We start from the raw sequence: 26727 nt of genomic DNA, 5'->3' as shown, positions 1-26727 counted from the left end.
TGGTATAATAAATGATTGGTGTTCTTGTATGTATTAATGTCTGCATATCGCAATAGCATGGTTTGTAATCTTTATATATATATATATATATATATATATATATATATATATATATATATATATATATATCTTGAATATAGATTGGATGTGAAGTGAGGATTCCATGAAGCTAGAAACGGATACATTCAATGTTGAATAGGCAAGGCATTGAGTACCTCAAGGATTTCTTCATAAATGGTATTGCATCTAGGTTGTTCCATAAGATGTGTGTGTGCAGGGAGAGTATACTCGGTGGCCGACCATAGAATAGCTTATTCTATAACCACACCATCTAACCAGCCTGTCCATCACAACTAATATACAGTAAATCGATTACGGTATAACCATAACTAGTTACTCAGATATCATGACTCTAAATTATAGTAACCTCTCGTCCGAATTTATCGTCTCAAATATATATCCCTCATCTTTATAGTATATCAAAGATTCAAGCATAAAAAGGCATTAAACCCTTGTTATGCCCCACTGCATTATTTGCCTACTATATATATCAGCACATTATTTGTACGCGGGAGTTCTAGACATAACATTTGTCAGCACCTGGCTAATTATATTAGCACCGAGATGCTGATCGGGAAATTATTACACGCCTCTGTTATTACTGAAAGCACCTTTATGAAGATTATAGTCACTTATGACTGCAAGTAGAAGAAAGTTCCTTGTTACTGCAAAAAATAAACATAAGCTTTACATAGTTTTATCGATATGAGAGAGAAATACTTATTTTTTTAATTTGTCTTACTGCAAGGTTCGACTCCTTGCATCTCCAATTAATTTTTTTAATTTCTCTCAACAGAGAGAAATACTTATTTTTTTGGACAAAATTAAATGTATACACCATTCATCTAAGCAACCTTATAGTCGAAGTCTCCCTATTGTTAGTTGAACAAGCAGCAACAGCATGCTCCCATGTCTGCCATATACATTCCCAATAACCAAAGCTTCATTAACAAGGCAAGAACCACAAATGTACAAGATAGCATCGTGATGGTGATCTCTGCATATGCACTTCTGGCGAGCAGTTGCAAATTGAGTGATGGTATCTCTTCCACTAGACTAGAGAGGCCATCTCATATCTGAGCATGGCAGCTAGCAGGATTAGAAAGTCATTTCCAATCCAAGCAACCTAGCTTCTGAATCTGAAAGACGCTGATCCAAAACAACCACAGCTTCATCTGGATCCTGAACCCTTAACCCTTAAGCTAGCTACGTGTGCATGAACCATTCACATTCGTAACAGCTTCCCAAATCACCCTGATGAACAGCTAGTCTGCCAAGATTACTAGCATTTGGTGACTCGCGGGCATTTCTGTAATCTCCCCCTGCCCTGAGTGAGTGACCTTCTATGTATACAGGCATCGCGTGTGCCTTCTTTCAATTCTAAGCCTGCCTCTAGCACACATACAAGTGTGCAACGCCAATGGGGTCTCCGGCGGCCGGCTCCAAGCCAGCCGTCTTCCTCCTCCTGGTGGTCGTCGCCCTCGCTGCCGGCGCCGGCGGGGCCAGCGCGGCCACCTTCCTCGTCACCAACATGTGCCCCTTCCCGGTGTGGCCAGCCGCCATCCCGAGCGGCGGCAGCACCGGCGTGCTGAACCCCGGCCAGGTATGGCTCTTCAGGGTGCCGCCGGGGACCAAAGACGGCAGGATCTGGGGGCGCACCGGCTGCCACTTCACCGGCGACCACGGGCAGTGCGCCACCGGAGACTGCGCCGGCGCCCTGCGCTGCGAGGTCCCGGAGAACCCCCCGGCGGCGACGCTGGCCGAGTTCACGCTCGGCGGCGGCGGCGGCGCGGAGGACGACTTGTACGACATCTCGGTGGCCGACGGGTTCAACCTGCCGATGAGCTTCACGTGCGACGACAGGTCCGGCGAGGACCCGGCCCCGATCCGGTGCCAGGACGCCGGGTGCCCCGACGCCAACCACCGCGCCGGCGAGGGGAAGGTCCGCACGTGCAAGGCCGACCGGGTGTACCACAACCACCGGTACTTCGTCGTCTTCTGCCCAAATGAGTGACTTGCGCCATTATCTACTCCGATTGCGATGGTTTTCACGGATGAATAAAGTTGAGTGAAAATTGTGATTGTTCATGCATGATAGATTCAGTGCACAACATACTAATTACTAATTAGAAGTATTAAATATAGATTAATTACAAATCAATTGCACATATGGAGGCTAATTCGTGAGACGAATCTATTAAGCCTAATTAATCCATAATTAGCACACTTTTACTGTAGCATTACATTGCCAAATCATAGACTAATTAAGCTTAATAGATTCATCTCGCGAATTAGCCTCTATCTGTGCAATTATTTTTATAATTAACATATATTTAATACTTCTAATTAGTATCTAAATATTCGATATGACAGGAACTAAACTTCGAACTAAAGAAATAGTTGATAGCACTCGTCCAAACACAAACTTCCCAAATACTACATGTAAATTTTTTGCTTGAGGAGGTGTACCAATTACGACTGACTGACGTGTTTGTCGATACTGTGAATGTTTTACAGGATCGATAAAGAAAGCAGCTGGGTGACGAGGTTTCCTTTCATCTACCATATCTCTGTTCATATTGGACAAACCCAAATTATGAACCTAACAATGTTATGGAATTAGCGAAGTTTGTTAATTTCATGCCAAATGGAGTTAAATATATTTTTCCATGAATTCTACAAATCTATCGAATTTCCGTGCAGTAACAGGTTAGCTTGTACTCAACTTTTTTAAACCTTAACTACTATTGTACCGAGTGGCGGGACAGTGATATATTTCTGAAATTTCCTAGATTCGAAGAATATTTTTGTAATTGCTGTACGAAAATTTATTTAAAAATTAAAAAAATTTACCGGTAGCATTATGCATGTTCGAGTGCCCAGAGTTCTACTTTTACTGACAAACGATGAGCACATAAGTGTACCCGTCTGAATGCTAGAACATGTAAGTTGATAAGATCAAACGCTTCATCCCAATTATGGCGAAACAGCCCTCCTGTAAAAATTCAATTTTTTTCATGACTACCAATTTTTTCAGTATAGAGTGCAAGGCGTCATCTTTTGTTTGGTTCACGTATGCCAGATTGCCAGTTGTGTCTATAGCTTGTTGGAAGCGGGAAAAGGCGGAGATAATAGCATCGCATATTCACACAACAAAACTCAAGATCACTGAATTGAGAAAAGTTCAATCTGTTACACTAAACTGAGAAAAGTTCAAGATCACATACATGGCAATCTAGCAACAGACATTACAATACTAGGCATAGTAAGCGGATCGAGTTTGACTCCTCGCATCTCCAACTAAATCCTTTCATTGCTTCTTAATATAACCTGATAAAAATCAGGATTTTAGCTTACTAATTAGAGAAATTTTGTTTTGGAGCCTCTAGACTAATTCTAACAAGTCACACTAGAAAAATAGATAAACCATAAAACTTCTTAAAAAAACATAAGCATCTGACTATCAATCGATATACTCGAATTATCACTGACAATAATATATAGCCATTGACTATATTCTATTTCCACACCTATCATTATGAAAGATAATCTAGAGCAACTCTTAATTCTTTACATAAATTACCCACCTCTGTTATCGGTATATGATGTTTGACTCCTCGCATCTCCAATTAAATTGTTTTTAATTCTCTCAACAGAGTGGAATATTTCTTCTGTACAAAAGGTTACACACCATTCATCTAAGCAACCTTAGCTGAAGTTCTTCCTATTATTGGTTGAACAAGCAGCAACTGCATGCTCCCATGTATGCCAAATACATTTCCAAATTAAACCAAAGCTTGTGGTGGGCAGTTGCAGAATAAGTGATTATTTCTTGTACCAGGATTAGAAAGCCATTTCCAATGCAGGCAGAATTCTGAAGCCTTAACTCTTTAAGTTCATGTATGAACCATGCACACTACTGGTAACAGTTTCCCAAATCCCAAACATGCCCTAATGAACAGCTAGTCCTCCAACATTATCAGCATTTGATGACTTGAGGGCATCTTTGTAATCTCACCCTGCCCCTGAGCGACCTTCTATATATATACAGGCATCGCATGCCCTGTTCTAAGCCTGCAGGGCACCAATGGGGTTCAAGCCGGCAGCCGTCTTCCTCCTCCTGGTGGTCGTCGCCCTCGCCGCCGCCGGCGGCGGGGCCAGCGCGGACACCTTCCGCGTCACCAACATGTGCCCCTTCACTTCACGGTGTGGCTGGCCGCCATCCCGAGCGGCGGCGGCACTCAGCTGAACCCCAGCGAGACGTGGGTCTTCACGGCTCCCGCGGGTACCAAGTCCGGCAGGATCTGGGGGCGCGCCGGCTGCCACTTTCACCGGCGACCACGGGCGGTGCGCGACCGGCCGACTGCGCGGGCGCCCTGCGCTGCGAGCTCTCCGGCCGGGAAGCCCCCGGCCGGCGACGCGGACCGAGTCCACGCTCGACGGCAGCGAGGACTTCTACGACGTCTCGGTGGTCGACGGGTTCAACCTGCCCATGGACTTCGTCTGCGACGCCAGCGCCGGCGAGGCCCTGATCCGGTGCATGGACCCCGGGTGCGCCGACGGCAACCACCCGCGCCGGAGAGGGGAAGGTCCGCAAGTGCAAGGCCTGCACCGAGTACCACGTCGTCTTCTGCCCAAATGCATGAGGAGTGACGTACTGCGAGTCTGCTGATCTTTTAGTTCTGGATGGCATGATAATTTAGTTGTTTTCGCCGGTGAATAAAGTTGAGTGAAAATTGTGGTTTGTTCATGCATGATGTATAGATTGAATGCACAACGTACTCTGCTGCTGTTGCAACTTCATGATGAGTGAATAACAGAGTAGCCAAGAAAGAATTAAAGAGACAAAGTTCCATGTTAATTACTCCTAACTACACTAGCTGCTACTTGGGCAACGAATCAACGATCGATCAATTTCATCAATGGCGGCAGGCTGGCAGCACCTTGTTGTGGAAGTTGTACCTATTTCTGGTTGAACAATCAGGAACTGCATGTTCCCTTGACTGCCAAATGCATGCCAACCAAAGCAATTTTAACACGGCAAGAACCTTGTAATACGATGTAATGTGGCGAGCAGTTGCAAAGTGATGGGTTATTTCTAACATGCCCTGGTGAACAGTAAGCTAGTAATCTCTCCGCCCTAACCTCTGTATACGCATGATCGATCTTTCTACGCTCTAAGCCAATCACACACACTCAGAGCGTACACAACCACCGCACGCGCTACGCCAATGATGGCGTCTCCGGGCAAAGCTAGGTTCGAAATAACCCTGGTGCACCCTTCTTTGTGTAGAAGAAATCTAGTGCAATTTACATGGTAAAATTGAGTAAACTAGTAGTAAATTTTGCTTCACCCTGGTGCACATAGCTCAACGTAGCTTCGCCCCTGTCTCCGGTGGCCGGCTCTCGGCGGCCAGCCGTCTTCTTCTTCCTGATGGCGGTCGTGTGGCCCTCACCGTACCGCCGGCAGGACCGGCGGCGCCACCTTCCACATTACTAATAACCTGTGCCGCTTCCCGGTGTGGCCGGACGCCATCCCGGCCGGCGGCGGCGCCCGGCTCAGCCCGGGGCAGTCTAGGAGTTATGGATGGACGGCCGATCTCGCTGGACCGCTGAGGAGTCATGGATCAGATGGCTCTCAGAAATACCGTCCACCCCGGACACGGTAGCTCAAATACCGTCCGCCCACTGGGCCGACCGGCGGCAGGGAGCGCCGTCCCAGGCCAGTGGCCCAGAGGCCAGGGTGTGGCCACCGGCGACTGCGCGGGCGCCCTGCGCTGCATGCTGCAGGGGAACCCCGCCAGCGACGGCACCCGGAGCCGGATGGGCATGTACGGTATCTCGGTGGCAGTCATGACCAAGAAGGCTACCAAGAGGCTGCGTCGTCTGCAGGAGCGACACGCGAAGAGACTGGTGCGCGGGCCGGCGGTAGAGTGAGTGTGGGCTGGGCCGTGTGTGAAAATGGAGCCCAGTAGTGCGATAAGCCCGTGTGGCTGCACTGGCTGGAGCTCTGACGGTGGGAGTACTTAACCACCGCCATCTCTTTGTAACGAAGCAGAGAAGAACAATAACTGAACTCTGAATCGTTCGTCGTCTTCCTAGCGACGCGAACATGCTTTTCTGAATTCGACCTTTCATTCTTGCTATCTACCTCAGATTCCATTTCTATCCTAGTGCGAACGTAACAGTGGCGTACGGGTTCAACGTCCCCATGGACTTCATGTGCGGCGCCGGCGACGTCCTCCGGTGCAGGGAACCGGCGAGCGCCGACGCCAGCCGCAGCCCCGACGAGCCTAAGGTCCGCACGTGCGCGGCCGACAGCGACTACCACGTCGTCTTCTGCCCGACGGCAAGAGGGGCTGACGCATCATCTTTTGTTTGATTCACTTATGCAGTTGTGCAACTGGTTATGACTACCTTTATAGCTTATTAACGCAACCTTTTGTGGCAAAAGGAGGAAGTAATAGTATCGCATATTGACTCGACAAAACTCAAGTTCAGCGCACTACCAAAACTCAACAAGTTCATTGCGCTGATAAAAGTTCAATATTTAATAAATTACTTGTCTCAAAAATTATGTAGATATATAACTGTGGCTACCAAAAGGGATTGCAGAGGCTATACTAGAAAACTCTGTACATACATGGTAATCTAACAACAGATATTACAGACATAATCTCAATGATCGCTGATGGACTGGACTAGAAATGAAATTGTTCTTCAGTGACGTCTGTGAGCCTGCAACTGGTGATTCAGCCTAGAAGAATCAATAACTGAATAATAGTTGCTCCTCCAGCACTCCACTGCCAATCATGACGACTCTGCAAGTGATGATTTATCAGTCCTCATTAAGACACAAGTCTATTATGATGGAAAAGGAAAAAGGGCCTAACAATGCGAGCAAGCCTTACCTCAATATGCTTTGCAAGGCAGAAGATTCAGTTGAAATCAAGTGCTCTTGTCAACACTTTTTGTTGATGGCAATGTGCCAAATACATGATCCCACAGGGTCGAAGTAATTCCAAATCCCTTGGTTTGAATTCTGAAGTGATGGTTCAGATGGTATTTCTGAGGTACAGCAGAAAGTTAAGTGTGCCATGAGACGGAGTGGTTGGATAAGCTTCAGAATTCAGAATGAAGTAAGAACCTTGAGATGTTTTGCAGGATCTGATGATGGCTGGCCATGATGCAAGTAGTAATGTGTGCAATCATAGATCACATAACCCAAAAGGCCGCCTCCAAAAATGCCAGGAGTGGTAGAGGGAGTCGAAAATAGCTTGATCAGGTTCCAGAACTAGATAAACAGTTCAGGAAAAAATATTAAAAAATCATCAATGCCCAAATAAAAGTTACCAAAGTTAAAGGAAACCCTGAATCTAACAGTTTTCATGCACCAACAGGTCAGTTAAACAAAGCATAGAGAAAGGACTAGAATGGAAGCTATAACAAATGCAGAAATTTATTTCATCGTTTTGTGGCCAATAAGTCCGTAAACATCCGTAATACATGGGGAATTTCATTTACCGGAAAGCACAAAATAGCTGCTGCAGCAGGTGGAAAGACAAGTCGAAGTCCATCCATAGGATGCTTGTGATGGCATCCATGAAGAAGATAATGCGCTGTGTTCCCCCTGGCACACATCAAGTGGCAGTGATAAGAAAGATGTTCAACTCATCTAGTTCGACTAGAACAATCACTGGCACAACTTACCAGTAACTTTTGGTTTTTATGTGGAACAAGAATCGGTGCAACACATATTCAATCAGTGTCCAAAGACATATCCCAAACACAACCATCATAGCTACTTCTGTTATTGTATGGCCCATCTGGATAGAAGTACTCAGGCACCAACAGACAACAGGCAACCAGATAAGAGGAACCGCCCACCATTTTGTGCGTGTTAAGAACTGAGCAATGAGCCATTCATCAGAACACAGTATTCAGGCTTCCAGACGCTACACAGTGCAATAAATAGAATATATTACCTCCAGTACATCATTTTGGAAAAATCGTGGGCCTTCCTTGCTAACAATCGGCTGGTGAACCCATTCCTGATACTGCTCCTCTAGATGACCAACCTAAGAATTTCAGAAAAGTAATCGTCAAAGACCAGAATTTTCATAGGCATCCCATCACCTATAAAAAAATGGTGCATTGGGAAAGACTGCATGAATCAAGATTTCAAGAGTGACAACTGTAAGGTGTGCTGTGCGCATAGTAGTGACCTCAACGAAATTAAATGAATCACTATTTTCAGCCATGTAAAATAATTGCAAAATTCTAATATGTATTTTATATGTATCAACATGAGAAACAGATAATAGACATCGAAAGTTAGTAACCAATAATACTGGTAACAACCGAACTCTTAGTCATATGTACTCTAGACAGCTGACTAAAGATTATCCGTTTCATGGGAAACCCATCCATATAACAAAGTTTTGATATAAGGTATACTGCTGGTGAGTCAAAAATCAGGGGGGGGGGGGGGTGTACTGCAAGACTTAATTGTAACATGACAAAGATCAAATTTACATTTAAATAAAACTTTAAGGAAGGTAGAGTTATGCTACCTGGAATACAAGAGGCTTGTCCAAATCCACTGTAAAGGCTGCTGCAACCATTTTCTTGGAACAATGATAGCTGTGATTATCAAAAGGTAAAGCGTAAGTGTGTTGCATTCAAAATTCAATAAATTTGGATAAAATAGTAACAGGAAATATGTTTGAGCCCAATTGCCCAAGAATGGAAGAACCTGACAAATGACACTACTCGTGAAACTAGTGCCAGCTATTTTAGTGGTGGGTACTTTGCCCAAATTTTGCAGTGTAATTGACACCCAAGTGATTCCAGACCACCATACTTCCACATCTATGTCATGATTTGAACCCAGAAACCTCATACTGTACCCAATAATCCAATATTAACTAGCTTAGAGTATCTCCAACAGTCTCCCTTTCTCCAATCCAACTACCATAATGGGAGAATTGATAAGAAAATAGTGCTCCAGCAGTCTCCCTTTACATTTCCCTTTTCCCAATAATTATTGGGACAACCCAATAATTCACCCCAACTCTCCCTAAATAAAGTAGGAGTTGTGACTCTCCCAATACGGTAGTTGGATTGGGATGAGATTATTGAGAGACTGCAAAAGCAACTCTCCCAATAACGATGAAAGTGATATTGGGATATCCCTATTAACTAGTTATTGGGAAACATTTATTGGGAGACTACTGGAGATGCTCTTAGTAAGGTTCTTGGCCCACAACTGCTTAAACAAACAGCAAGAGGTCATGACGCCTGGCATTACTATTATATCAGGATCTTGGGCCCCAAAAGGCCAAAACCATGTTCTGTGGCCATTTTAGGCCTGCATATCAAGGTGTACCAGAGCACCACAAATCAGAAAAATCAGACGGTCCAGCACTCACGACCTGGCCCGTGCAGACAAAATATCTAGAGCAAATCCAAACAATCAACTTCACAGACAAGAGCACATGGCACAAGCTATCGTTCATTATATATTCCTGTGCAATTTGACACTGTATTCTGATCAAGTTGAGAAAGAATCCAAAAGAACCACAGCTAAGAACCACCTGTAGGGCATCCCACCGGAATCCAAGAAAAGCTGTGTGCTGCCTGGGGCTTAAACCACTGATGGGTGACCACTGACCACTTTAGACTAAACATGGGACATAAGTGATCCCTGTATCAACTGTTAAAACAGCTAGGATGACCACTTTAGACTAAAAATGGGACGTAAGCGATCCCTGCATCAATTCACAGAGAGAGAAAAGTGAAATCAAGCATCTCAAGATATGACATACATAATCAAGGCACAAATGCCATGAACAAAAGTTGGCCGTGTTGACATTCTAAATGAAAGCGAGCAATGGAGCAAAGCTTTCCAGATCCTTCCCCCCACTGTAAATTAAAATAACTCAAGCATCTACTTTCAAAAACATCAGACGCTATTCCACACCTAGATTCTTTTCTCCTAGCACACTCAACTAGAGTTCATGACGCCCAAGCTGCAAACGTAAGACCTTGGCTCGGAAGAACCAGCATTGTGTTCAGGATTTCAATATCAGAGATGACTACACCCTAGATGTACAGAGAGAGGAGGGAATCGACCCAAATCTTGGGCCAAGCCGCCGCCTCTGAGGTCACAGCCGGTCAATGCGGCGCCCAGGACGGATCTAAACCGCCAAATTCGCATGGATCTCGGACTACGGAGACCCAGCCGAGCTCCAAGTGAAGAAATTGAGGATGGACAGCGAGAGAGAAGGGTGTTCCCGGATGCCAACTCACCAGCGCAATGGAGAAGAATGCCGGCGCCGCCGACGCCCGCGGTTGGGACGAAGAGGGACGACGCGTGCTGTCGGGACGGGGTGCGCGCAAGAAAAAGGGAAAAGACCCCCTCGCCTCCCGCCCGCTCGCCGGCGCCGCTGCTTCGCGTTTGGGAGCTCGGAGAGGTGGGCGAGGAACGGTGTGAGATGGGGAAGCCAAAGGCGCCGGCTTTTGTACACACGACGGCGACGGCCACCACACACCGAGTCCACTACTTAGCTGCTGTCTGTTTATAGATCACCCCCTGATTTTACAGTTTTATTCTCCCCAGAACCTCGTTTTATATCCATGAACAAATTCACAAACATGTCGGTGGTTATCAGTGAAACGGATCGTGAAAGGGTTTTCAGCACGATTAGAGCGGGATATCAAGTTTTTTACCACTCTTCAAATGTTAGTTTTGTGAATGACATAACAATTTTACCACCGGTGAAGAAAGAATTCTAACATATTTGCAAAAATTGCCTACGTGACACGACACGTCCACCTGCTAGCGTATTTATCCCACGTGAAATGTCACTTCTGCCCCCTCATTCTCCTTTACTTCCCCCACCCCCGACCTAACCTTTGACTCAGCCGCAACCTCCTCCTTCTCTTCTCCGTCGCCATCTCCTCCCCCTCCTCGACGAACGGCGGCGGCGCAAATCCCTCCGTGGAGTTCACTTCAAAGTCTTAAACTTAAGAACTGAGAAATGTTGCAGTTGCGTTCGCACGTTACTTGTCCAACATGGACTTTGCATGTGCTCGATCAGTAGTAACCCATCATGCTCCTGTCCAAGAAAGACAACATACACATGGATGGTAGAACTTCCAAAGCGCATCCATTTTTCGAAAACAAGGTTTGACATTGACACGCGCATGCGCCGCCTGCATTTGTTGTTGTTGGAGAGCAGCTCTCTCCTTTTTTTTTCGTCCAAAGAAAATCAGTCACCCATGGGCCATGGCACGATCGAGTGAGTAGCGGGCCCCATGGGCTCGAAGTGTTTAGGCTGGGCCTCGCCTTGTGCTGCAAGTGCTGTTGGGGCGGCCCTTCTCCCCGAAAATGGAAATGGCCCAGCGGTGATTGAACTTGAACTGCCGACGCGTCGCAGCATTTGCCTTGTCCGCCTATCTGACAACAACTGGACAAGCAAGGTCAGAGGATTAGGTGCCCGCTGATTCTGAATATCAGCAAAGAAAAGAAACAGTTCATGTGCTAGCGGCATGGTTTGCATGGGATAACTCGAGGTTCAGGGACACGAGGATCCCAAGACTGAACAGAACAGGGCAACTTCCCGGAAGAAGCATCAACCTTCAAGCATGCTGCTTCAGAGATGAGAATCATTCACCTGGGACTGGGAGACTGAAATCCTGAAACCCAACCACTGACAGCAGCCATACACGCAGACAGCTTCTTTGATCGATTGTTCTCACTTCTCAGGATCACAATCTCCTCATAAACAAATCGCTGTCTCTGACAACCTCTCCATGCGTCGTCTCTCGAGACAAGATCGCTAACCAATTTCTCGCAGATCTCCAACCAATTTCTCAGTTTTTTATTATGTGACTGGTTGAGCATAAAAAAACATCGACATCACATGCCCTAGCAGACAGGCAAGGAAAGCGGCAGCTCCCGTCGCTTCGCCATGGCCAAGCTCACACGAGATCCTCGTGAGACGTATGGATTTCAGATTTTCAGGTGTGTACAAAAGCTCATCTTGATCTGTTCTGCAATCTAACAGCAGAGCTTCTTCAGGGAACTCAGCACATCCAGGAACAACATGACACCAGTTTTTTCTCTCTTGTCATTTCACTTCTTATTCGGATTCAAGAAGGAATGCAATTACAAATGTTCAGACAAAAATAAAAGGAAACCAAGAACATGTGTGCACTTGCTTGTGTCCTCTCCTCTGGCGCTAATTTACAACCAACAACGAACTGAATGAAGAAAGAAAAATCTGCAAGGTTCCCTCGGTTTCGGGGGAATCTGAGGCTCTGATCTCTGAACTCCGGACCGAACGCTTCTGCTACCTCGGATCACTTCCATGGCCACTCGCTTGAGCTACAGATACATCTGGTGCTCTCTCCACTGAGGTGAAGAACACGGCGCAGAGCACGGTGAGCGCCACCGCCGGGAGCTTCCCGGCCACGAGCCCGGCGAGGATGACCGGCACGAACGCGGCCAGAGGCAATGCACCGCCCCCTTGCCGACGGTGGCGCCCATCGTCGGTGACCGCTTCCGGCGCTGGCGCCACCGTCTCCTCGGCGGGGGCGGCTGCTACGGCGGGCTCGGGGGCGCTGACTTCGCCAGCAACCGGGTGCCCGCTCTCGCCGCCGTGGCGGGAGTCCATGCCATCCTTGCCTCTCTTGCCGTTCTGCAGCTTCTTGGCGAGGAGCTTCCGCAGCGACCTCCTCTTCTCCTTCCTCTTGCTGGGGCTGATGGAGCCCGGATCGTCGCAGGCGAGCTCGTCGGTGGTGTCGGCGGCCCAGAGGGAGGAGAACTCGCTCCCCGTGTCGGACGCGGCGGCGCAGCTCGGCCTGGGCGTCTCGGCCGGCGACTCTGCCTCCCGGATCGGCGACACGAGGCCGCGGCCTTGCGAATCGAGCTCCTCCTCCGTCGTCTCCGGCCGCGGCCGCCGGCGGGAGGCGGGCGACCTGAAGGACTCGATCCAGAACAGCGCCACCGACGCGAGCGTCGCCGCGGCCACCAGCCGCTTGCTCCAGATCACCAGCAGTGCGAGCGCCATGACCCCACCCACCGCGAGGAGCTCCGGCCGGACGGTAAAGCCGGCGCCTTTGGGGCGGGACGGTGGCGGTGCCGGCACCGCCCCGTCCTGCTGAGCCGCCCAAAGGTCCCGCCTTTGCTGGGGCGCCAGCTCCGCGGCGGAGGCGGCCACCGGTGGTGGCGCGGGGGTTGCGCGGTGGCGCCGTCTGGGCTTCTTGAGGCGGCCATGGTTCTTGACGACGAGGTCGGCGAGGGAGGTCGGGAAGCCGGTCTGGACGGGGAGCGGGCCCGCGCGGGCCGGCGGGCGGAGGGAGGCGAGGAGGCGGCGCAGGCGGCCGCCGGCGGACGGGCGCTTCAGCGGGCTGGTGGTGGTTGGCATCGCCGCGGCGGCCGACGCCGGCGAGCATAGGAGGCGAGGCGCGTGGTTGGTGAGGGTGCAGGGGAGACAAGGAAGCGGCGATGGCTTTTGGAGGTTTGGGTTTGGGTGTTTTATGCTGAGCGTTTCTTGGTTGATCCCCTTTGGAGTTTGTGAGAGCCGCCAGCTGAAGAAATCAAGGAGTGTTTTTTTAAAGAATGTAAAAGAAAATTGTTCCTTTTTTATTATGGTACTGTAGTAGCAAATGGAGAGATGATCAGATGGTCATGTGAAGAGAAAGGTGAGAATGGCTGAATGGGGGTATATGGATTTAATTTAGATAGGAATAATTGAACACTTTTCTGCTGATTTTGTGGTCAAAATAGAGTGTTTGCAAAGGGTAGTAATGTACTCCCTCCGTCCCACAAAGAGTGTCCATTTAGACTCTAAAATTTATCCCACAAAGAGTGTTCTTTTACCTCCTAATAAACCTCATCAAATTAAAGCAACACTCACACCAATAAAGAAAACATATGGAAAAGCACGTGGAGCCAATCAAATGATCAATTGATGTTATTTCTCTAGTTCCAATTTATGTGCATTTATTTACGATCTAGAAAACTAAACAGACAACACGATTTTCAATCGCAATTAGTATAGTTATTAGGGGTAATATAGATATTTCTCATCATTACTAATGTACTAATGTGTCTGACACTTATTTTGGGACGGAGGGAGTATGTCTACTAATGACTCTCATGTACTTTGGGTACAATAGTCCAATGCTATAATGTGGTTGTGATGTTGGGTTAAATCACACTCACCTGATTAATAGACATGACTGAATTGCGAGCCAGAGATATAGAATGAAAAATTCTCTTGTGATGAAATGTTACTTTCAACATCAATATGAGAACCAATCCCTTGCAATAGACCATAACTGTTGAAAAGGATGCATATCGCCCATAGTTATATCGCCACCGCGTATTAAAAACATGTGGTTTTATTAGTAGGTAGTATGAGATCATGCTACATGGCAAACACACACTCATGAATTCTTGTAGGAAAAAGTTGCAGCAATCACGTGGCCTTATTTGTGTGTGTTCTGCATGTCTTTCAACAAACCATATGATACGGGTAGAAAAGGAAAGGTTTAACTTTGTTTTCCTTGTGTCTTTTGTCCTTTTTTTAAGAGATTTACTCCTCCTCAAATGCTTGATTTTTAGCTATCTCTCGATCACCTAAACTTGTACTAGAAATTGAATTGGAGATTGGAATTTGAGGTTAGGGGTTGGGGGTTCGGGGTGGGGGATTTACTTGTGGCCTTTGGGTTTAGAGGGAGCTCCGGGGAGGCTCGCCGGCCGGCGGTGGAGGTGGGAGAGACGGCGACAGAGCGGAGGCGGCGTGGGCGCCGATAGAGCTGGGCGGTGGGGGATCCTCGGTGGGCGGCGAATGCGGCGGGGGAGTATGGGCCAAACAGATTAGCGTCGAGCGGCAGAGGAGGTGGCCAAGGCCGCCGGAGCCAAGCGGAGGTTGCGTGCGGGGGGGGGGGGGGGAGTCGTACGACTCAGGTGCCACGAGCCCTGTGAGGAAGATGCCGCAAGGAAGACGGACTGATAGAGGGGAGAAATGAAAGAAGAGAGAAGGAAAGAAAGGGTGAATATAAACCCTTGGATGTAGATCCAACGATTTTAGGAAGTGATTGTGAGAAAAGCAAATCTCAAAAGTTTGGCAAGGAGACACATCTTTTTTTTAATGAAAAGGCTGGCTATACTAAGTAGTAAGTATTACTATGTGATTATGTACTTTACCTAAACATAAATGTACTTTGCCAATTGAAATAACAATGTGGCACAGCGAGAGAATCACGTCAACATGACAACCATGCTAGTGCCCCATGGCCTTTGTTGGTTGCATGTCTCCAGTGGCAGAGCCAACATGGCCTCTAGGAGGGCTCTTCTTCTTCCTTCCTCTTCCTCCCTCTTCTTCTTCCTTCTTTCTCCTAAAAATGGAGGGAGAACTCAAGGGTGGCTCCATTATTTTTGGGTGGGTAGGGGAGGCTTGAGCCCCCCCGACCCACCGCTGGCTCCACTACTGCGTGTCTCGTTGACCAAGATGTGACCTGTGACCAAGGACCAACATGCAAGCGTGTCCAAAGCATTATATTCCGCGTGTACTGTAGTTAGATCCACTATAGACTACTCCCTCCATCCCAAAAAGAATGACTTTTGGGGGTTTTCAGATAGATTAGGGGTGAATGAAAAAGACGTATGTACCCTTAGTTAGTTCAGTTTGCATATAGAAACTGGAGAAAATATGTTTCCATTTAATCATGCATGCACGAAATCAACACGTCAGATTATGCATGCATAAGATTTAAATCCTAGAACGTCATTTTGGGATGGAGGAGTACACCTTACTACTATTATTACACAAAAGAGAGAGAAAAGGGGGATAAATAAAGCACTGTCCACAATTCTAGCTTTGTGCCTTGTTATGATGCTAGTGATGAAAAATGGTTCAAGGACCTGGCACCGTGTCCTGGGCATACCTAAAACGTACAAAACTCAACTGGCTCCTCCCTTTGCAAATTTTTAGGAGAAAATGTATTATCCCAGGAAGAAATAATATATTCCTTCTATTTCTTAATATATCCTCCCTTCATCCCAAATTATAAGTCATTTTGGCATTTTTAATTCAAAGATTTTGCTATACACCTTGATATATATTATGTCTAGATGCATAGTAAAATGTATGAATCTAGGAAACTCAAAATGACTTATAATTTGAGACAGAGGAAGTAACGTTTAGGGTAAACTGATTAGATTAAAAAATTAATTAATGAGCTTGTTTTAAATGTTATATATCTAAGAAAATGAAGGGTGTAATTAAATGTTACACGGAAATTGTGCTCCCATTTTTTTTTGTCGCTGATTTTTCATGTAACTGAAAAACGTAGCTAGTCTAGTTTTTTCACAGAAGCAAAGAAAGAAAAAAGAAACAAAACGTGTATACCAGCTTGCAACAACTTTCTAACGGCCGGCACAACGAGGAGGAAACAGCAAGTGACGTGGTGCCGTCTCTTGTGCCACTGCCACTGCTAGGGCCTGGTTTGGTTCTCTTTGCTTATTTTTAAGCAAGTATCACATCAATGTTTAGATACTAATTAGGAGTATTAAACGTAGACTATTTACAAAATCCATTACATAAGTGGAGGTTAAACGGCGAGACGAATCTATTAAACCTAATTAGTCCATGATTTGACAATGTGTTGCTACAACAAAGAGAACCCAATTGGCAACTGCAGTTCAGCCGGTGCAGCTGCAGAGCACGTACAGAGACTTGTGACCGGCCGTGGCCTGCGCGTTGTCCGGCGACACCAAGTGTCGTAGCCTCGTAGGAAACAACAACCTGATCTGATCTGGCGCCAATCACTACTAGACTTTTCTGTAGGATTCACTTGTTGTGTCAGACCATCCAGTCTTTCAGTTCTCTGAATCCTTTTCTTTTCTTTTGAAAGAAAAGTTCTCTGAAATAGTGTCGTTGACACTTGGCTAAGACGTACTGTTGGACAGTCACACATGCAGCTTTGCTCTCGATCATATCGTCAAGCCCGACAGGAGAACAGAGCCACGCACACACATGCGTGGATCCCGTTTGTCCCCTGCTTTGGCATGGTTCACCCTGTTCGCTTCAGCTTATTCAGCCGGCTTATCAGCCATCAAATAGTGTTTTCCTCTCACAACAAATCAGCCGTTTCAGCTTTTCAGCCGGCTTATAAGCTGAAGCGAACAGGCCCGTTGCCATCTCTAGCTTTGTTTCAAAACATGAGAGTGAGATTTGACTAAAATTCCTGCAACTTTTAAGCTTTTTTTTTCCTATTTATCACGTACCCTGCACGATCTCAAAATGAAAGCATGTTATAAAGCATGTCGTGGTTCTTCGTTATCGTCTTCGGGCCTGTGTTGGGAAGGGGTGTTAAAGTTTAACAGGGTGTTAAACTTTAATACCCTCAAATAAGGTGTTAAACTTTAGTATCTTGAGGTATTTGGATGATCTGTTAAATTTTAACACCTTAGGTTGTAATTGACAACTTTGCCCCTCATTACTCCTCTCAATGGCACCCAAATACCCCTCTGGCTTTGCCTAATTTGCAAAAACCGCCGCCCCCACCACCCATCCCTCGCCGTCGGGGACGCTCCTTCTCCTTCTTCCTTCTTCTCCTTCCTCCTCCTTCCTTCTTCCTCCTTTCCTGGCTGCGCACGCCAGGCCACCTCCTGGCTGGCCCCAGGCGCCATTACTCCTGGTCGGACCCTCCCCCTTGGCTGGCCCTCCTCCCCTCGGGCGGTGCCCCAACCGGGCCCTCACCCCCCTCGGCGCCATTGCTCCCTGGCCGGCCCCTCCCCCTGCTCGGTCCATGCCGCGCCCGGCGCCGACGCTGTCGGCCGCACCGTCGGCCCCTTCCCTGCGCCTGCCGCCTCTGGCCCCGCCCCACCGCCGGCGTCCCCTACCGCGGTGCCAGCGGCCGCGCCCGCCTGAGCCCCCACCGCCACCACCGCGCCGCCCGCCGGTCCCCACACCACCGGAGCGGCCTCGTCGAAGGAGCAGGAGTGCGCGCCCGCCGCGGAGGAGCCTCGGGGGGTGCCGGCGCTGATTCCCGCGCCTCGCCCTTCAACCCCGTCATCGTGCTCCGCCGCTCCCCCGCCGGGGACGCCGACGCGGCAGACGCAACGGCCGCGGCTAGCAGCTTCGAGCGCCTCCTCGACCAGCTCGTGCAGATCAAGGCCGGTAGCCTCGCCCGCGCCCGCGACAACCCGCTGCCCGCCGCCCGCGCAGGAGCGGCGCGGACCGGCGGTGGCGCGCGACGGGCGGACCGGCGGCGGCGGGCACAGGCGCACAGCGGGAGGGAGGACACACTGGCGGCGGTAGGAGAGAGAGGAGGAGAGAGAGGGGGGCAACCAGGGAATAAGTGGGAAGAGGGACCACTTTTAACACCTTTGGCACATTTTAACACCCCCTCCGTGTGTTTATGAAAAGAGAGGTGTTAAATTTTAACACCACTCTTTTAACACACCTGTTTGGGAGCTCTAGTGCTAAAGTTTAACACCCCCTTCCCAAACAGGCCCTTCAGTTGTTATATGAGCTTTAATTAGTTTCTTGGGTCTCTTTTTGCGCCCTTTGAAAAATATAAAGCATGTTATCTTCTCATTACGACCACCAACATCCTTTTATGTGGCGTCTTTCATTGGTAAAAAAAGATTGTTATACGACACTCGAGTGAAAATCATCTCTCGCACATCTGAATTTTGTCTCTTCCACCTCTTCCCCTTCTTCTCCACCTTCGGCAAGGTCGGGTGAGCTTTTTAGGGTTCGGGGTTTTTGGAGTTCAGGTTACCAATGTCCGACGGACCTAGAAGGAGCTCCTGGGTGGTAGGAAAGCGGGTTGTGGTGGCAGTGGAGACGGTGGCAAGGTGAGGCGGCGGCGGTGGATCCCCGGTTGGGCGGTGGATGGGTGGGAGCGAGCACCGGCGTCGACTTCCGTCTTCCACGAAGGGGTGGTCGAGACGGCTGCGGCGGCCGCCGGAGACGAGTAGGGCGGCGGTGGCGGGAAGTGGGGGCGAAAAGCTATGAGAAAGAATGGCGAGGTGGGAGGAAGGGAGAAGGGGGGAGTGAGGCAAGTGGGCCACGCTGCCGCCCCAGTGCCGGCGAGGCAGAGGGAGGTGGCGGTGGGGTGGAGGGCGGCGGCAATCGGGAGGAGGACGATGGGCGGGCTTTGAGTGTGCAAATGGATAAGGAAGGGGGGTGTGGGAGATAGTAAAGGTTTCTTGAGTTGATCTGAGCCCTTTGTTTTAGATCCAACGGCTGAAAATTCGGGTGTGAGAGAAGAAAAATGCTTGCCCATACAGTAGACAGCCCAAAAAAAGCTACTTTGCGTGATTATTCATAACTGCACAACCTGCAGTGCTGTTTCTAAACACTTATTCGAACCTATCCACTTTCTAATTTCTCTGCATTGCCTTTCCAGTTCGTACTCCGTATGTACATGCCTAATCGAAGGAAAAAGCTATAGTGCGCAGTCGTGCTGCACGCTAAACGCGCAACCTTGCGCGGCCCGCGCATGACCTCCTAGTCCTCTGATGTGGGCTAATTAGGTGGGCCATACTAATTAATCGTGAGCTGAGCTAAATTATGCCTGGGTGGGTTGCTAACCAGATAAAAGGAGGTCTGTTTAACGGTAAAAGCTACAGGATATGTTACTATACAAAACAGTTAACCTACATGATCTGCTACTATACAAAAGAAGGTTGGGTACTAGTCTATTCAATTTATTTTGGATGGTCACTATTCTCTCATTTAGTATTCATTTTAATTATATTTTCTATTTCTTTAAAATTAAATTCACAAAACAAGACCCACATCATATTGGACCGGCCGTCCAGTTTGTTTTGACGGGCGACGAACCCCGCAGACCGGCCATCCACCGCACACGCCATCTATTGGAACCGCACAGCAGCAGTTTTGACGACGGCGGGCTCCTCTCCATCGCCGTGCAGAGGGCGCGCGTCTCCGTCGAGTGCCTGCACCCCGGCGTGCGCCTCCGCGCGGTCAAGTCCGGTCGCTACGAGAGCCACGTCGACGCGGAGGGCCACACTGCCACGGTGGACGTCGGCGAGCTCTACGCCGACGAGGAGCGGCGCTTCCTCCTATTCCTCGACGTGCCTAGAGCCAGCGCCACCGTCGACGCCACCGAATTAGCGGAGACAACAAGAGTTGGTTTCCCTGGAGGACAGCTCGCCAAGATGGAAGAAGTGCAGGGCCATATTTGTTTTAGCTAATTGGCTTTAGCTAACACCAAGTGAAATAAAATACAATTCTATGTGTTTTTTCACGTATAATTTGAATACGTCTTAGCTAACACATCTTGGCACTGGTCTTAAAAGCAAGCACTTTATAATCTGAATACAAATATTTCGTGACAGACATGGTATTAAATACAAACCTATTGCTATTTGAATACAATGATTTTGTGATTGCCAGCTCATATTGAAATTATTGTGACACGACATGTCCAACATATAAGAACCTCACTGAGAAATTTTGAGCATTCAACAGTTGAAGATCACAAAATCAAAGTGCCCACGAGCATTGTACTGGGAAGGGCTCCAGGAGGGTACTTCACAGTCCACACGCCGAACAGGAGGATGGCAAAGGACCTGGTAGCGAAGCCTCGACAGGTCGACATATTACCCAAGATGGATGTAGGTAAAGATGAGGACGAGCTGTTCTTAGCTTGCTGGCATGCTTGCTCATATCCTCCATCAGGCACGAGTACTTACATCTAAGATGCAGCAGCACATGTGCACCCAAATAAATCTGAAAAAGAAAAGCATATAAAATAATAAAAACTCCGTTGAGGATTAGTCAGACTTGTGATACTGAACAAGTAGATTATTTTAATATATGTACGACTGCGTATAAGACATATAAGCTGGTCCATTTGACATTACGAAATTAGAAAAGTTTCAGATATCAGAAAGGTTTATGAATCACTGCGACATATAGTGACAACTAGCTAACCTAAATTAAAAATGGAGCAAGACATGCATTTCCAAATACGAATCTTACAGCTGAAAATGGAGTAAGTAAAAAAATCAGTCCTACTTTATATTATCCATTGTCCATTTTACACTTCAACTGGTCGGAAACACAAAACAGAGCATCAAGAACACCAGATCAAAAAATGCATACTGTCCTTCCTGGAAAGCAAACATTAGTGCTTCTAGTTCAAAATAAAGCTTTGTGTGCTTCTATTAGCATATTTTCTGATTAGCACCTCAAATTAAAAATTAGAGAAAAATGATTGATCGTCTCGAAAAATGACAGGAGCGTGGATGTGCATTACACCAAGTGCCAAATTTCACTTAATGATACTGGCATCGATCTGAATGGAGAATTCTACATTTTAGGGGTACATATGGTCCCATTCCGAATCTAATACTCAATCTCAAATCAGTTGCAAATCTAATGGCTTATTATAATAAGCTTAATCCTGTGTAGCGAGCTCATAGTTCGCAACCATGTGAAAAAAACGGTTCAGTTCAATGCGGTGGCTTACATTATGCCTGTGCGGTTGGATCGCCTATCGCAATAAGCTGCTGCAACCATGCTGACCACTGGTTGCTGCCATGACCTTCACGTCATATGTCAGCAGCTTGACCGAGCTCCTGCAGTCCAGCTGTAACTGAAAATGCAAATAAAACATGGTCATTTTAAATCTGCCAATATGATCATACGAAACTATGACACTGCATCCGAACTTTCTAGGTAAGAGTAGATTATGAACGAGCAAATGTGACAAAGATGAGCTTCCTAAAGTACACATCTCTGAGCATATATGATCTGCACATTGAATCTTTGAACAATTATACATTGTCAGACTAATAGCATGCTCAAATTGTGGGACTGAGATGCATCAGGCTCCAATTTACTGAGGACGACAAAAAAAACTGAGTGCAACTATATATATCAAAGATACAAGTTAGTAATTAATTCATTGATAAATCGGCAAAGAGATACACGCTATTCGCCAAATAAATGTATCTCTCCGTCAAACACAACTTAATGACCAAAGCATGCCAGCCATCCCTCAATCAACAAATCAAGCAAACCAGCCGCTTGACAGTAGGATTGAAAATAAAACTTGTAAAATGAAAGAACATGATGGACTTAGTCTCTTTTATACCTGAAATTCCACATCCGTGTCTATCGATGCCACCACAGAATCTTGGTGCCGACTGCCGAACCTGGAGAGGAATAATGGGTCGGTGAGATCGATGGATAAGATGCTGATCTCGAGATGAGCATCTGCGGGGAGGTTGTCGAGCAGAAACTCAACCAGCAAGGCGTTGGAGACGGACAGTGGGAGGAGGAAGGCTTGGAGGAGTGATCTGCCGAGGCGCGCGAGCTCAACCATAGGCAGGATACATACGACGGCTGGCCACAGATAAAGAAGGCGACTCCATTGGAGGGCGCGGAGGAGATCAAATCAGGATCATCTCTTGCTGGGCAAACTGGGAATTCAAATGGGGGTGGAGCTCACCGATGGCGAAGACAAGCGGGATCTGCAGCAGCTCCGTTCTTCACGCAACGGAGTCCTTCCAATGCTGGCTTGCACGCTGGCGGCGTTGGGGTGCAGGGAATCGGGTGGCCGAGGGCATGAGGGGCACCTTGCGCCGGCAGCGATGCGTCGCGGCCGGGGTCGGCAGAGCGAGGGCGGCGACTACGGAACCGGCAATGCCACGAACTGAACGGACCGAGGACACACGATCTAGATTAGTTCGGAAACGTGGGATTGCCTGGGAAAAAAGGAGCCGGAAGAAACCGGAAGAAAAAACCAGCGGAAAGCGGTGCGAGCAGCTCGGTGGGAGAGGTCTCGGGTACGGAACAGCTTATTCTGTGCCCAGGGAGGTACTATATATATATATATATGTATTGAAGCTATTTTATTTGTTCCATCAACTTATATGAAATGGTACTGATAACTTATGTGTAAACTTAATAGCGAATCTTTTACATACCTTGATATTAGACGTGATATATAAATATTAATATAATGCATCTATGTATGTCACATGTTATCTACATTAGTTGACAAAATATAAAGTTTAATATTTATACAAGCTGATGCAATATATCGACATAAGTTGACACCAAACAAGCACACGATACTTTTTTTAATAGAAATAGATGATGACGATATCTTTTTGATATATGTGGAACCTATCAATGAATAAGTTGTCACCCATCGCTACTAGTACATACGACAAGTTACCGGTACATATAAAACAATCTTCAAATATATGCAACATTGGTCTTGTTTTAAAGATCTCATCACAAAATGTAATGGTGCAAATGGAATTTAAAATCGATAACGAAAGAAGTAGTAATAGCAACTTCAAGTTTCTAGATAAAAAGAATATGGTTACATCATAGCTGATGTCATATGAAAGTGACATCCTGCTAATATGAATTGGTTTCTCCCCATGTAGGTCTTTAGCTGCCATCGAGTTGGAGGGGTCGTGCTCTTTCCCCGCACGACAGGTCGCGCGTTAGTACGGTCCTTATTCGAACCTATCCAGCAGCTTTTTCTTCTACTTTTGTAAAGCCAGCTTATCGGTCATCCCATAGATTTTCCCTGAATTTTTGCTAATAGTCGTGACCGAGGGCCATGATGCGCTTAAACAACATTGATATAACTAAGAACAAGCATTCGAGCACACACACAATCAATCGAGTGGCTCTTTTTTCGTTGTTGAAGAAATTGTATTTGTCTCCGATAACTATATTTTTTAGGAAAAATCATATTCTTATTTTGTTTTAGACTACATGATATCTCTGATAAGTAGTTTAAAAATAAATTAATTAGCTTGTTCTAAATGTTTATATACTTTAAAATGAGAAGGGAGTATACTATTTCCTTGAAATTTTTACAGAAACTGCGGTTCCCATATTGTGTCAGAGATTTTTCATGTAACTGAAAAACAAAGCTAGCCTTGTTTTTCATAAAAGAGAAGCAATTTAAAAAAGAGTGTATACCAGCTTGCAGCCACTTTCCGATGGCTCAACAGCAAGGAGGGAACAACACAAGTACCAACCCAATTGGTAACTGCAGCTGCAGAGCACGTACAAGGACTTGTGACCGGCCGCGGCCTGCGCGTTGTCAGATAACACCGAGTCCGTCCGTACCAAAAAGATGTAGCATTTTTCACACGGATTTAATGAATATGTAAAATAACACATGTATCCTACAATAGTATTATCCAAACATGCAATGATTACAATCAGTACTGGAGTGACCCATTAAATATTCTAAAGTTCCAAACAACATATCCATATATCCAACAATATTTAAATGGGAGAGACTTATAAGCACCCTACAAAGCTAAATATTTCCAAAAATCCCCAAAGAATATCCCTGAAATATTCCTTTTTCTTTTTTTCTAGATTTTAAACTTTAGAAATTCATATCTTTTTCATCCAAACTCCAAATTAAGTGATTTTTTGCACCCAAATTCTTCTAAATTTAAATCCTATCCAACCACACCTTTTTCATCCACTTTTGTTTCTTTAAATTCTTGTATGTTTGTTTGTTTTGTTTCTGCTCGCGCCGTTAGTAACTCGACGCGTGGTTTTCACGTAGGTTCGACCGTAGATCCATTCGGAAATGACCCCAAGGACCCGGAGTACGCGAAGAAGTCGAAGAAGGCAAGTCCTACCTTCCTTGATCATGTTGAGCCCATTTTTGCAACACTTAAAAACTGACCAACATAAAACTTGATGTGTTAATGTGTATTGCATGTATTTTGAGTACAACCTAAAGTAATTTTGTTGAATAGCTATACCTAAAAATTGTCATAAGCCACACCTTGATGATCGCATAACATAATCGTTGCTCAACATAGGCCTATTCATCATTAACCTTAATAATGATGAGTAACTATATACATATGCCTTGAGTAGTAATATGCTTAGGATAAAACCTGCTTTTAATACTTAACCACTGTATTACAATTCTTTTATTTTCCTGTTTTACAATTGTGAGAAACTGTGTGATTTTTGGTGGTATGAGCGAGTTAAAAAGGGGTAAAACTATTTTAGTGCGGGGGTGAGCAACGGCAGAGTGCCTACTTTGTACTCGTGCTAAGGAGAGCTTGCCCTGGCCGATTAAGGACCGGATCGTTGTGACATCTCACCTAGCCCACACGTCTGGTATAAGACAGACATGGGCTCACACCCCACTGGCTTAGAGCCGCAACTCACCTAGAGGCAGGGTGCAACGGACACCAGGAGCGGACCCGCCGGGGGCTGTGTGATCAAACCGTGGCCTGGCCCGGCAGGGTCTGGACTGTGGCGAGCGGGGTGCGCGAGGAGAGAGGCGGTTGGCGGGGTGGCCTGGGCGCGGCGGGGGAGCGCGCGGCGCAGCCGGCGGTAGAAGCGGCGCGGTCGCGCCCGTTGTGCTGCCAGGCTTGCGGGCTGTCGTGCCCGTCGTGTCGGCACGGCACGGTCAGACTGGAGTGGTACCTTGATTCGTGCCGTGCCTAGGCACGATCCCATCGTGCCGTGTTGGACCGGGTGGAACATTTGGACATATAGTTTCGACCATAATTCGGCATTGCTTGACTCTTTGGGAGTTTACAATTTCACATACATACATAACCGTACACTATATTTGATCTTTCATATTGTGAAAACGGATTTAGGCTGTGCGTCGGGCTTGCGAGCTGTCGTGCCGGACCGGCACGGCACGGTTAGACTGGAGTCGTGCCCGATCATGTTGTGCCTAGGCATGATCCCATCGTGTCGTGTCGGACTGGGTGGAACGTTTGGACATTTATAGTCTCAGCCATAATCCGGCATTGCTTGGCTCTTGGGGAGTTCACATTTTCACATACATAACCATACACTATATTTGATTTTCATATTGTGAAAAAGAATTTAGACACAAACACTACTACAGAGCCCATTAGTCGAGGCGGCTGGGAAGCCTATGCAGAGCTAGTCGCCTCTACCAAAAGGTCTCTAGAAATCAGGGGCGGTGCCCAGCCGCCTCTACAAATCAATCATTCTCTAGAATTTGCAAATCGTGTAAAAAAATAGCAAAAATATTTAAAAATAGCAAAAATATTTTTTAAATCCTAGGGAGGCCCACATGTCAACCAAAACTCACCGCAAGTTACATGATTTTTCACGCAAAATATATGCGTGTGCGGCTGTTGGGATTACCCTCACGTAAGTCTTCACTAACCACTTCACCCTAAAGTCACTTGTGATCAAATATGAGATACTTTACTTTTGTATTCATCTTTCTAAATAGTATAATGAATATTTGAGATACTAAATGAATTCAAATGAAAAAAGTTAGAACTGCAAAGTTTTAGATCTCGTGGAGTTCTACAACTTTAGTTTTGGTCGTTGCTCCATCCGAGGTCATTTTCTACAACTTTAGTTTTGGTAGTTTCTCCATCCAAGGTCGTTTGAAAAATTCAAATTTTATAATATAAGAACTTGAAATAAAGTTTTGATAAACTAAATGAATGCAGATAAAAAAGTTTGAACTACAAAGTTGTATATCTCAAAGATATCTATAACTTTGGTTTTGGTCATTTCTCCATCTGAGGTCATTTGAAAAATTCAAAAAATTCAAATTTCAAAATGTGAGAACTTCAAACAGAATTTTTGGATTGTAAATGATTTCAAA

General features: G+C 46.6%; 3 protein-coding genes and 1 long non-coding RNA gene across 5 annotated transcripts; 1 reads left to right on the top strand and 3 right to left on the bottom strand.

The window, feature by feature from the left end:
• Window positions 1–1464: 1464 nt before the first annotated feature.
• On the top strand, window positions 1465–2141 carry LOC117849403 (thaumatin-like pathogenesis-related protein 4). The gene has a single exon (XM_034730934.2). The coding sequence runs from the start codon at window positions 1481–1483 to the stop codon at window positions 2072–2074; it is 594 nt and encodes a 197-aa protein (XP_034586825.1). The 5' UTR covers window positions 1465–1480; the 3' UTR covers window positions 2075–2141.
• A 4446-nt stretch (window positions 2142–6587) lies between these two features.
• On the bottom strand, window positions 6588–10593 carry LOC117851021 (dihydroceramide fatty acyl 2-hydroxylase FAH1). 2 transcript variants are annotated; one of them, XM_034732921.2, is made up of 9 exons: window positions 10372–10521; window positions 9657–9830; window positions 8634–8703; window positions 8046–8138; window positions 7771–7967; window positions 7585–7690; window positions 7208–7354; window positions 6972–7128; window positions 6588–6881 (listed from the first exon to the last, which is right to left on the bottom strand). In XM_034732921.2, exons 2-8 carry the CDS (start codon window positions 9665–9667, stop codon window positions 7009–7011), a joined length of 744 nt encoding a protein of 247 aa, XP_034588812.1. In that variant the 5' UTR covers window positions 9668–9830; window positions 10372–10521; the 3' UTR covers window positions 6588–6881; window positions 6972–7008. The 2 variants fall into 2 exon arrangements, with proteins under 2 accessions (XP_034588812.1, XP_034588813.1); XM_034732922.2 differs by lacking the exon at window positions 9657–9830 and having other exon boundaries at window positions 10372–10593.
• A 1488-nt stretch (window positions 10594–12081) lies between these two features.
• On the bottom strand, window positions 12082–13613 carry LOC117847783 (uncharacterized). Its single transcript, XM_034729071.2, has one exon. It carries the CDS (start codon window positions 13491–13493, stop codon window positions 12417–12419), a length of 1077 nt encoding a protein of 358 aa, XP_034584962.1. The 5' UTR covers window positions 13494–13613; the 3' UTR covers window positions 12082–12416.
• Window positions 13614–20371: 6758 nt separating this feature from the next.
• On the bottom strand, window positions 20372–22898 carry LOC117850455 (uncharacterized). Its single transcript, XR_004639271.2, has 5 exons — window positions 22570–22898; window positions 22366–22463; window positions 22213–22273; window positions 21586–21711; window positions 20372–20843 (listed from the first exon to the last, which is right to left on the bottom strand). It is a non-coding gene; the product is annotated as an uncharacterized lncRNA (long non-coding RNA).
• Between the last annotated feature and the right edge of the window lie 3829 nt (window positions 22899–26727).

Source organism: Setaria viridis, chromosome 3, assembly GCF_005286985.2.
Source record: "Setaria viridis chromosome 3, Setaria_viridis_v4.0, whole genome shotgun sequence".
NCBI classification, from domain to species: Eukaryota; Viridiplantae; Streptophyta; class Magnoliopsida; order Poales; family Poaceae; genus Setaria; species Setaria viridis.
The sequence above is the reverse complement of the archived record's forward strand: the minus strand, read 5'-3'. Positions and strand labels throughout refer to the sequence as shown.